Source organism: Cryptotermes secundus, unplaced genomic scaffold, assembly GCF_002891405.2.
Source record: "Cryptotermes secundus unplaced genomic scaffold, Csec_1.0 scaffold547, whole genome shotgun sequence".
NCBI lineage: Eukaryota > Metazoa > Arthropoda > Insecta > Blattodea > Kalotermitidae > Cryptotermes > Cryptotermes secundus.
In genome coordinates this window covers 482,525-495,552 of record NW_019734361.1, presented here as the reverse complement: position 1 = coordinate 495,552, position 13,028 = coordinate 482,525, and the positions used below count along the sequence as shown (strand labels likewise).

Here is a 13,028-nt window from a genome sequence, read left to right as displayed (position 1 = left end):
GAATTAATATAGTCACCTGTATGAGTAACTGTAGATGGGGTTTGGATCGGTAATTGGTTTTATTGAACTCTTACACCTCAGTAATACAAGTGAGGATTATGCTCTCACTGTTAAACACAAATCACTACAGGACACACTTAACTCTTCTCAGTCTGTTACAGTCTTCACTATCCATTGCTTGGTAGCACCTTCCAATGGCAGAAGTTCCCCTTGCTCTGAGTTCACAAACTGTCCCAAGCCTCAGCTACCAGCTTCCCACAACAACTTATAGGAAGGTCATATTGAAACTGAGTTTGAACACTTTCCTTCGACTTCAGCTTTCAAGTTTTGTCTGTTTTTAAAAGGAACCATGCGAACATTTTAGGGAGATGCAACGTCAGTTGCACGTTTGTACCGTGGGTGCTTTTCTGATATGTCATACGTATGGATTCTCTTTGGGTCTAAACCCAAATGAAAAGATATGATGTGAGATTCTTTGGGCTGCTGTCAGAACCAGGCATGTTCACACAGCACGACCTATCTCATAATGCATGAGAGATTAGGTTTTCACAAAGTCTGTGCGCACATGCTGACCCCACAACAGAAAATGCAAAGAGTGGGTTTGGCATTACAGCATCTCAGTCGCTACCATGATGAAGGACACAATATGCTAGTCCGAATTGTCACAGGTGATGAATCTTGGGTTCACCATTACCAGTGCGAAACAAAGCGTGTGTCAGTGCAGTGGAAACATCCTGCGTCACCTACCAAAAAAAAGTTTAAGGCAACACCATCCTCCAAGAAAATGATGCTGTAGAAAGCTGCAGAAAGGGAAGTCACCGCCTGGTTTCGACAGCAGCCCAAAGAATTTTATGATGCTGGTTTTTGGGGGCTTGTGAAATGATGGGACAAGTGTCTCAATGTGCAGGGAAATTATGTTGAGAAATTAAAGGATTTTTCAAATCAGTACTCTTATTTGTTTAAATTCTACACGTATATCCATTTGTAACTTACATATTACAAAAGAAATGTGCATTAATGACTTTTATATTCCCTTGTGGATACTTATTCTCCACCTAATAATCTGATTTATATCCACCTAAACACAATTAATTCAGAAACTCAAAAGCCGGGGTTCTCGTGACTATAAAGATTTCCTGTCTCCTTAGATGCATCATATAGTCACTAGCGTCAGTAGGCCGCTATCATGTTTCGAAAGAATCTGCCTCCTTCGATGTACAATACTAGTTTTACCCTGAAGATGGAGGCAGTATGTACCTCCGAAACGTTAACGATGTACAACATTACAAAATTACAAGCCGTCGCGACCCATGGAAAATATTCCTCCACAACTACGACAGCATGAAATTTCTGGTTTAGATAACAACAAAAGCTTTACAAATTCGCTGGTTTTATTCGCAGATGGCACTGTAACTAGTTCTTTTTGGAGGAACGTTAAGCGTGGCTAATCCTAGGAAGAGGTAAGAAATTCACGTTGTTACATAAAGTGTATAACTTCTGTGGAGAACCGTAGTATGTTTACTGTAAAACGAGTAACATGCGTATAACAATAATTTGTTTCTTTGTCGTTAATATAAAATGTCGTATAAAACTCGTTAGAATATATATCGTCATTATGTTTGGCCGTCGGCCTAGCCTAACAACATTTCTTTAGGTACAAAATTTCAGTTTATTTGTTCATAGCATTATCGATATAACATTTTTACGAAATTATATCATATTTATGGCCACTGTTTCTACATGAGGGTAAAAGTAATAAGACTGAATTGTTAAATTCTTTCACATAACCTAAATTGCAATTTACCCGATGTTGATGGGCCGTTAGCAGTTCTGCTGTGATATTTAACAGTATCGCCTTCGTGTCTCATACGTCCCTGAGGGAAACCTGGAGCTAGTGAAATAAAACCAAACTGATCAATCAGGTTGTAGAGGTATGTAGTTATTTATTGAGGTACTCAGCTTGGTACTAAAGTGCTGTGAAGGAAAGCAGACATTTATTACTTCTCTTGATAGTCCAGCAGTTAGTTGAACCAGAATATTAAATATACCAAGTTTGTTTTTATCTTTGTATAAAATAATTTTACTTTCTTACCTGTGTTACTAACATTGCTCTGATGTTAAATATTCAGAAGCTTCAGTAATCAATAAGATCCACACACGCTTCCATCATTGCTAATTCATAAACAACATTGTATTGTGTTATATCAAAGCATATTTGCCACATATTTTTACTAATCAAATTTTAATTGCAATGCTGTTCTGCTGTCATTTTAAACAAATACTGTCTGTATCTAGAATATCAGTATAGTTCATTAGAATAAGGGAGCTGCACTGGAATGGCCAGCATTGGTTACTTTTTTGGTGATGTTAATTTAAAGGTGGAAATATAAATTCACTGGGAATTCCTTTATATACTAGTAACCTTGAATGTTACTTTTACAAGTAAATATAGATAAAACCAAATACATTATCATGTCACAAAAACTAAAATTAGCAGTGGAATAGTATTTCTGCAACCTATAAATTCGTGTGATGCCTAAAAATTTTAATAATCACGAAAACCGTTAGCAAAATATGCATCATGTTCATACTGAAGTTAAAAAGGAATAAGGCCTGGTATTGTTAGTTATTTTGTATGAAAAATTTTTCATTGCCTCCTCAACCTTCTGAAACACCGAAGATTGTGAAGGTATCTATCTATTTGTGGTTTATTTATCAGTGCTGTCATTAGCTCAGCTGATCACAGTGCCCATGTGGTCTTCGCCTGCTCAAATTGGGATCATGGGTTCGAATCAAACTTGAAGCTTGGATATCTGTGTGCGTTTACTGTGTGTTTGTGCTGCCCTGTGTACAGGTAGCAGCCTTGCAATGGGCTGATCCCCTGTCTGAGGATTCCTACTGATTCTGTAAAAGATCAAGAAACTGAAAAAGCGGCCAAAGCCCAACAAAGGGGTGTAGAGCCATAGATAGAGCATAACTCAGACAATATAGTATTGAATGGTATGGTGATTAGTGAATAATGAATCAGGAAGAGTGTGGAAGGAATTGGTTGTGTAATTTAAGGTACTATCCTAGCACTTGTAGATAGTGAAGAAACCCATGGAAACCTGTCAGATAGCAGGTCACTGGACTGAAATATGAACCAAGCACTTCCAAATAAAATTGTAAGGTTAACCTGAAGTGCTTGTATCTTTATAAAGAAATGTGAAAACCGTATGGATCTGAGAGAACAGAGTGGAATAGATACAGTAATGATAGACGTGCCAGTTGGATGGTGGGAACAAGAAATATATTCAGAGTTCAGCATGAAAGCCACTACAAGAGCATCTGTCTTGAACACTGAGAGACTGATGGATAATATTCAAGTAGACATGGAGCAGTAAAGGTAAAGTTGACCCTGTGCTTAACTAATTAAGCACTTCACCATGAAGACGTGTGGGGGAGTGGTTGTATAGATCCACATTTTCTTGACCTTGGCACCAGCTGGAGGAGAGTGGTCAGCTTCACGCCCCTGCCACTTTTTACCTCCAGGGAAAGAGCCCCCAGTACCCATTGGTCTGAATAATGTGGAGAAAATTCTTAACCCTACAGGAACTAGAACTCTGACCCCTTGGTCAGCCAGCCTGTATCCAGTCACTATACCCACTGCGCTGTCCCAAGCAGTGACTTCTTAAACATTAAGTTTTTCCCTGCCCCCCCCCCACCACAATATGCATTACTTCTGTAATATTGCTCCATGTATGCTACTTACGTATATCAAAGGTTAATTAAGCACCACACCCATGAAGACCTATGGGTAAGGGAGGTGTAGCTCCATACATTCTTAACATCAATTGAAGTGTGTGGTCAGCTAAAGGCCCCTGCCACCTTACCCCCAGGGGAAGAGCTCCAAAGACACGTCAGACTAGAAGCCCTGGGCCCAAGAAGTGGTTTGGACACCGTAAAAATGAGAGAAATCTTCCCGGGTTCCTTGGTTGCCCAAACCATAGCCTAGTTACTATACTGTATGAACTGTCAGAAAATCTGCTTTTGTGATATGTGAGCATGTTTGTGTGGATAATTTTAATCAATAAAATGTTTAATTTACGTGAGGAATTGATGCAGTGTGTTGGAAATGTACGTTAAATGATAAATTATGGAAATTGTTATTCTAAAATTATTTTAACGTTTGCCAAATAGGTGACATAAATTGAAGTCAGATCCAGTATATATTACAGTTAATTAGATTTGCATAGTGGAATAAATATTTTGATTTCAGGAAAATGAGCAGTTCTGAGGAGGTGTCGTGGATTTCCTGGTTTTGCGGCCTTCGAGGAAATGAGTTCTTCTGTGAAGTAAGTTCATTATGTACCTGTTCAGTTTCAATTTATGCTGACTCTTCATGTGACCAGATAGCTCCAACAAATTACTGTGGAGTATGCTTGGTCATGAACTAAATAGTGTCTGAATTCAGTGACAGGTGTTACCTGTGTTGGAGCAGCATCTCTAAAGCTGTGAACCCATAAATAATAACCAGATTTATTAATAGATGATTAGTGGTGTTAAATACAGGCTTACCTTGACCTACAACTTCCAGACTTGGAGGTTCTTGACACCCATTAGACTAACTAAATAACTCCATGGGGCTGTGCCCTTATTGAGAAACCTCCAATTGTTTAGCTCCTCAAGAATTTCCCAGCATTTTAGGGAACCCACAGATTCATTACTGTTTTCATAGGAACCCTTCATTGGTCCCTATCCTGAGCCAGATCGATCCAATCCATACCACCCCATCCTAATTGTCTGAGACCCAACCTATTATTATCCTCCTATGTATGTCTACCTCTTCCTAGTGATCTCTTTCCTTCTGGCCGAAATCTTATATGCATTCCTTTTCTCCCCATATGTGCTACATGCCCTGCCTGTCTCTTCGTCCTTGACTTGATCATTCTAATCATACTCGGTGAACAATGCAAGTTATGAAGCTCCTCATTATAGAGTTCTCTCCAACCTCATATCATCTCATTTCAAAACTACAAGGAAAATATAGTTTTGTATATTCTAATTTTTAGTTTTTAGATAGCAGACAAGAAGGCAAAAGGTTCTGAACTGAATGGTAGCAGACATTACTCAACTTTAATCTCCTCTTAATTTCCTCATGAATCAGGTTTTTATTTGTTACTGTTGTTCCCAAATATTTGAACTGTGCCACATTTTCAAAGGATTTGTTAGCCATCAACATTGACATATACTTTGTTTCCACTGTAATTTCTTCTGGACCAACTTCCTTAGTAGTGCCAATTAAAGTTTCTGTGTTTCTCTTGATGGTATCTATGTTACCTCCCAATAGCTTCACATCATCCGCATACACCAGCAGCTGATGTGTCCAATTTAATTTCATTCCCACTTGGTTTTCTTAGACCATTCTGGAGAGGAAACACATCAGACAGGTATTTATCCACAAGGACTTAACTACAGATTTTATTTAAACAAATTTTAATCAGCCTAACTAGTTTCATGGGTACCCCAAACTCTATCAGAATATTGTACAATACTTTGCTCCTAACTGAATCATGGGCTTCCTTGAAGTCTATGAATAGCTAATGTACTCTCTCATTGTACTCCCATTTTTTTCTCCAGTATCTGACAAATGCAAAAATCTGGTCACCAGTTGATCCGTTATGTCAAAACCCATGCTGATGATCCCCAATAATGTCGTCCATATATGGTCTTAACCGTGAGAGATGGATATTGAATAAAATTTTGTATGAAGTTGATAGCAGTGATATTCCCCGATAATTACTAGTCAGTTTTATCACCCTAAAATTAAGACAAACAGGGTAATTACTGGATGAAGGAAGAACCAACTCAGAATGCCGGGAAGCTGGATGAAATTGGTTCTAGTCTTGAGCATTTTCCTTGAAAGTCTTTTGAATGTCTTGAACAAGAAACCACAGTATAAAGTTTAGGTTTCAAGTTTCTAGTTTACTGTGTTTCTGAAAAGGAACTACAATATACTGAAATTGTCATTTTATGAAGGTGCCAGAAATGCATTTGGAACAGAGGAGGGAACATGGAGTGTCTGTAATGTGGAATGTATAGGTTGTGGGGTTTCCCAATCACTCCACTAGTCCTGATGTTTTAGGGTGAGCTGATCTGAATAGCATTTGGCTCTTCTGCCCAAGTGGCTGGATGGTTTGCGGCGGGCCTTCAGATGTTCTCACTGTATATATTCTAGTATGTGTGCACAGTTACCATCAGTGTGACAATATAGGAATGGTATATGATGGAATATTATTTTGTTATTACCAGTTTTACATATTTCATGATTTCTTAGATCATAATTACATTTTTGTCAGGAACCAGGATAATGTAGTCAGTATAGCAACTAGCTACAGGCTGGACGACCAAGGAGTCGAAGTTCGAGTCCTGGTAGGATCAAGAATTTTCTCTTCTCCACATCGTCCAGACTGGCTTTGCGGTCCATGCAACCTCTTATCCACTTGGTACATGGGGATCTTTCCCTGGGGGTAAGGCATCAGGGTTGTAAAGGTGACCGCTCACCTCCAGCCAGTGCCGAGGTCAAGTAAATGTGGATCTATACATCCACTCTCCCATACACTTTCATGGCGTAGTGCTTAGTTAGTTAAGCACAGGGGCAACTTTACCTTTTAATTATGTTTTTATCAGTCCCACCAAAAGATTGTCATATTCCTGTGCCTTCTACAAAAAGTGTATTAACACACTGAAGTTCTTGGGAAGACGGAATTCCCCTTTTGGGCATTTCCCTTCAGATCTTCAGCTGTGTGTGAGTGTTTGATCTGTGAACACTTTGTTTATGGCTTTGCATAATTAGAAGTCGCAAGAGTTCTGGGAGAGGCATGCTGGCCACAAAGAACTATTTCTTCTCTTCCTGAACACTTCCCTCAAAGCACCCATGGATGCCCTAGCTGTGTGAGTGGTGGAAGATTCTTGTTTGAAGAATGCATACAGGCTTTTCATCTGTTATCCTCTGAACGGGTGGAATATCTGTCAGAATTAATTAATTTCGTCCTTCAAGATAATTGTTTCAGTTATTCTGCGTGTACTCGGGCAGTACACCAATTTCATAATCATATTGTGGAACATATTATTATTAGTAGTAGTAGTAGTAGTCTCAGATTGTTCAGACCCCAGTATGTGCTGCTGTCTTAATTCACTTCACCATGTAAATGAAATCAAGTTTTTGTCAGATGAGGATCAATTTTACTATCATGAACAGATTAAATGAACCAGTTACAAAATCTCACTGTCTGCATGATCACATGGTTGCAGTCTATGCATCACTGTTATGTTATATGGTCACAGAGTTTTGTGGCAGTTTGTGCTGATTATTTTGAAACCCCAATCACCTTTGCAAGAAATCTGAGAGATTTTGAAGGAGAGTATTTAAATGTATTGCTACTTTCAAACATTGTCTCATTGATAATTTACCTTCTTTCCCCCTCCCCCTCTTAATAACCCTGTCTGATGTGTGATTCGCATGTGGCATTTCAACACAGGAAACAGGAATGAATCATGACTGCTTATCACTCAGGCCAAATAAAGTAACAGTACTAATACTGGGTTCAGAATTTATGTGTGGGCTGGCACATAAGGCATAAGATCACTTCACTGTAGCTGTTCCACAATTTATTCAAATCAAACTGAAGAGAAATTGTAATGTTAGGTTATGAATTGTGCATAGAACTTCTACCTGAACAGACAAATGATTTGTGGCCAGCCCCCTTATGTTTCAGTTGTCCTTTGTTAACAGAAATGAGCAAATTTCTCATCCAAGGTGTTTTGTTTCTTTATTCTGGTGACTAGCTGTTGGAGGTGGCTGTTGGATTTATAGGAAATTTGTGCAGGCCTGGTCTTAATCACTTGAAAAATATTTACTGAAACACTGACAGAGGCAGCTGTATGTCAAGAGTCCACATCTTTAGGATCTTCATGGGTTACTTTGTATCCATTTTCAGTCAAAAATTTACATATACTGTCTTGATAATCTCATGTTACTTGATCCTTAGTGGCAATATCAGTTACTTCAATAGAAGTGTGTGATGCATCACTATCCACTGTTTTGTATTGCTACAGATACTCACTTGTGAATGGTGAAGAGCTATTCCTGCAGTGGCTCTACATATATATATATATATATATATAAAGAGTGATGTCTGTTGGAACGTTATATCATGTGGTCTGGCAGGAGTTTACAATTGTTTCAGAGGAATGTACTGCCTCCATTTTCAGGGTTGAAGAGTAAGCCAAGCAAGCAGATGTAGGCTGTGTATTCAACTGACATATCAGTAGACTCAGCATAACATCCCAACAGAAAATACTGCTCATAGTCACCACTGTGATAGTTGTACGTAAAGATTTTGTGACAGCTGCTGTGACAGATTAAAGCTAGTAGATTCAGATTAACATTCCACAGTTTTGTGAATGTCCTGTGCTATCACTCCCCCCCCCCGACACTACAGGCCCAGTGGGCCTAGGCCTGCCTCCATGAACTTCTCCGTTCACTTCGGTTTTTCTAGATCTTACACATTCGGTAGGACTCCTTGGGCGTGTGATCAGCTCATCGCAAGGCCTCTGCCTGTACACACACACACACACACACAAACTAAACATCCATGCCCTGAGTGGTATTCGAACCCACAATCACGGTTTCCAAGCAAGCAAAGACAGTACATGCCTTAGACTGCTCGGCTACCATGACCATCCGCACTGTCACATTATTCCCACTTATTTATTCACAGTATATTTTGGCATTGCACAGCCTTCGTCAGATATATGATATAATTTGGTTGCTACACAAGGATGTTGAAACATGCTAAAAAGAATTATTCATGGTACTGTGGTTCAAGCAGTCAGCCTAGTCCCCTTGCAGAAATATTCAGAAGGAACAGCAGCGCAAGCTTAAAACTAAGCACTGAGGTGGTGAGTATAGTGATAATGCGTGAAACACATTTTGGAGGTGCTCAGTTCAAATCTTGGCTAAACACTTGCTATTCTAATGGATTTTTTTGTAGTGTTTCTCACCAAGCCCCTTCTGTAAAATACTAGGATAATACCTCAATTAAGCAGTGACAGCTTTTCTCCATATCCTTTCCATTTCATCATTCATCATACCATTTGACACTGCATAGTTTAGATTCTAACAGCGTCATAAAATAACCCACCAAAATTAAACGCAAGACTTAGCTTTGTATTTGCCAGGTTTTGTCACATGTCATTTGAACAGGAAAAGGGCATGGATGACTGGATCGACTGCTACACATCATAGTACTCAGAGGTATTGGGTTTTCGGACTTTATCCATCGTCCTGGTTTTAAGATAACTAAGAAAAACATGACGTTTCGGAAACTGGATCTGTTTCCGTCCTCAGGTGAGGGAAAACACCTATTCTGTTGAACCCTTAGAAATCAATGGTCCAGTGATTGAGGCCAGCTCTTTCTAAGGGACCCAACAGAATAGGTGTTTTCCCTTACCTGAGGATGGAAACAGATCCAGTTTCCGAAATGTCGTGTTTTTCTTAGTTATCTTAAAACCAGGACGATGGATAAAGTCCGAAAACCCAATATCTCTGTGTGTTATACACCATCGTCAGAATCCTATAGTAACTAATCACAGTACTCTTTAATAAATTTGGCTTTCAAATTTTGGAGCATCTCTGGAATTATATCATATTTGATATATTTATATTATAGCTTCTTAAAGAGGGGGCATTTGATAGCATAGTTTGTTGCACTGTACTACAGGCCAGAAGGTTGCAGGTTTGATTCCTGATGAGGTCATTGGATTTTTCAATTGACTTAATCCTTCCGGCCACACTATGGCCCTGGGGTTGACTCAGCCTCTAACAGATTATGAGTGCCAAGAATCTTACTGGGGGTAAAGGGCAGCCAGCTGGCACGTAAGGATGACAGCCTAACCGCCACGTGTGAGCCAACTGTCTAGAAAATGTGGGAGCCTCATTGTCTCACAACCCTATGGGCCTCCACATCCTGCTAACAGGGATAGATGTACCTGCTTCATAGCAATGAGCAATGATCAAGTGTCCAAGTGTATTTGCTACACACACAGATTGTATTTTATTAGACTAACAGCCTTGCGGGTTTGATGCCATCACATCCCAAAAGACCGTAGTGTTGATATACACTATCTTGAGAACCTCAGGTCTCATAGATTGTATTGAATGTGTGATTTATGGTCAATAGGTTGATGAAGACTACATTCAAGATAAATTTAACCTGACAGGCTTAAACGAACAAGTGCCACATTATCGACAGGCTCTGGACATGATTCTAGACCTCGAACCAGGTGAGTACTGTTCACATCTTGTGTAGCTTACTCTCTGGTCTTGAGAAACTAAAGTACATTTGTGAGTTACCATACTCTGTGTGTTACCTCCATTCAGCGTTTGAAATAGCTGACTGAGTTTCACAAAATTTGGTTTGAACATTGTATCATTTGACACCACCCTACCACCATACTTACCAGTAATTTCCTACAAGCAGTAATAATACACAGTGGATGCACACATCTGTGAAGTGGGAGTGGATCTAGCTCCGCTAAATGTAGGGCCCTGAGTGCTGTTAACGCTTCACAGACCGGCGATTTAAATAGTGAAATCACCCTGGGGACCGGCGTTATTAGACCTACTGACTTGTGCACTGTTCACTTTAAAGATTAATATAAAATCTAATTAATTTTATGAACTAGAATTTTTGGAGAACACTTACCAGTGCTCCCAGAAGTGCTTGAGAGTGTGATATTTCTGGAAACATCCCCCTTTGTGAAATGGCATTACACAGAACTTGCAGTGTAGACAGTCATACTCCTTTTTTGTGAACTGTGCAAACACTGCATTGCCTAGAAGTATTCTTCCCCTTGGAATGTTCACGTTTCACAGTTTTCACGAGGGTATGTTTCCACATATCACTCGAGTCACCCTGGGGGGTCCACATGAGGCCTGCGTGGGGTGGGAGTTGATGGGCCCAGTCGTGCTAAGTCTGTGTCTGACTCTGGTTCTGCAGCCCAGGCCTTTGTCACATTCATCAGAAATGCTCTGTATTTCAGTTTTGAATCAGGGTTTAGATTTTTGTATTTTTGGGGGGGAGAGGGGGATTTTTTGCTGTCCCCGCAATGGTCCTACCCGCATTTTCATCGGAGCTACTGTCACTTTTACTCTCTGTGACCACAATTCTTTGTTGTCCCCTGTCACTGCCACTGCCACTGTCTGAGTCACCATCACTACATGTCTCACAAGGCACATAAGCTGGCTCATCAGAGGAGAATTCATCCTTGATGCATATTCCACTACTAACTTACTGGCTGGTACATACAGCTTGAAGACCGACAAAAGGCATTTTCCTTTGGAATGGGTTAAGATAACAGCGAGGTAATGTTACCGAATACTAAGCAAACATTCAGGAGTTTTATTAGGCAGTAGTCATGCAGCTGCATGGCAACAGAGCAACCTAACGTGTCCTAAAATCATGATATCATGCGATCAGTCCACACAGTGTTAAGGAATTAGTGTTCATAACATATGAAACTTTGTTAACCAGTTAAGTGTGTATATTCTTTGTCATACCTCTCACATTGGGATATCAAAAGTCCCCAGTCATTTAAATTTGCGACAACAGTGTTTAATATTGATTGTTGCCCCCCCCCCTCTTTAAAATTCAGTATCTCAACCATGTCATTATAAAATTGTGAGACAAAAAGTCTTTCAAAGACCAATTATCAGAGTTCATATATCTGTATTTTCATTTATATAGCCATTACATTAAGGTTTATATATATATATTGTGACATGTTGACCCCTACCTCCCCAGCTGCACATAGCGGTAACGTAGCACTCGCGTAATAGGCGAGTAATCACCCCGAAACTCTCCCCGCGGTGACGTCACGAGCGGAGCTGAAGTGAGCCGAGCGGAGCTGACGTTAGCCGAGTCCCCGCAACCTTGAAGCTATGCAAAGCTAGTGAACAGCGGTGACGTCACAAAGGGGTAACAGCGTCCTAGGCTATACGCCACGTCACACTAGCAACAGCGAACGGAATAAAAGCCGGCTGAGCAGCAAGCGAGAGTCAATGCGTTATCAACGAGTTCTCAGTTCGCAAGTTACGAGCTACAGACACGTGTGCGATAACCAGTGATAACCAGTCATCTCTGAAGTGTGTAATTCAGGGAGACTTGTATAGCTCCCGCGTTATTAATACGTGAAGACTCTTGAAGATAGTGATAAGAGATTTTGTTGTAGGGTATGTAAAGTGTGGAAACCCGTAACATTGTGATAATTATTTGTCGCCGATATTTGTAGATTGTTCAATAAACCAATTAACGATCTCTACGGCGTATTCTGTAACGAAACACGTTACACTGGTGTCAGAAGTGGGATTTGAACTTACACACGTGACCGACGAGATTCGATCTCAAGACACGTGACAATTTGGTGTCAGAATTTTTACGAACTTAAACACGCCTGACAAATAATTGGATTATTGTGTATCGAGTATTTGACTGCTACAAAATGGAGGAGCAGGGCTTTCAACTAATAATCGAAATGCTGGCGAAGGCAGAGGCTGATAGAAAAGCCTGGCGAGAACAGATGGCCGCCATGCGAGAAAAGATGGTCGCAGAAACTGAAGCCACCCGAGCAGAAACAAGAGCCATCCAAGAAAGGATGGCCGCCATGCGAGAGAAGAGGTTGCAAACCAATATGGATGCTTGGCAGAAAGAGATGACGGAGGTACGTCTAGAAGAGGAAAAGCCGGCCACAGCGGACATAAAACCTGCGACGGCACAACAAGAAGTGGTCCCCATTGTTATACTGGTCGGAGTGACGATGGCCTACCAAGAAACGGTGGCATGTCCAGAAGATGAAAAGCCGGGTTCAGTGCACAGGAAACCTGAGGCGGCAGAACTACTAGAGGTACCCGTACAAGACGCTGAAGTAATGCCGGTCAGAGAACCGAAGAAGAAAAGGCGCAGGGACCGCAATCGACGAAATAAGAA

The 13,028-nt window shown here is 40.4% G+C and overlaps 1 protein-coding gene across 1 annotated transcript in view; it reads left to right on the top strand.

Annotated features, from left to right (window-relative positions):
- The first annotated feature begins 1,359 nt into the window (after positions 1–1,359).
- The window catches only part of LOC111868875 (casein kinase II subunit beta), a 26,239-nt gene continuing 14,570 nt past the window's right edge, over positions 1,360–13,028 (top strand). The window contains exons 1-3 of the mRNA XM_023859925.1: positions 1,360–1,460; positions 4,259–4,334; positions 10,224–10,326. Coding sequence (XP_023715693.1) covers positions 4,263–4,334; positions 10,224–10,326 — 175 coding nt within the window. The 5' untranslated portion in view covers positions 1,360–1,460; positions 4,259–4,262. The remainder of the gene's footprint in view (positions 1,461–4,258; positions 4,335–10,223; positions 10,327–13,028) is intronic.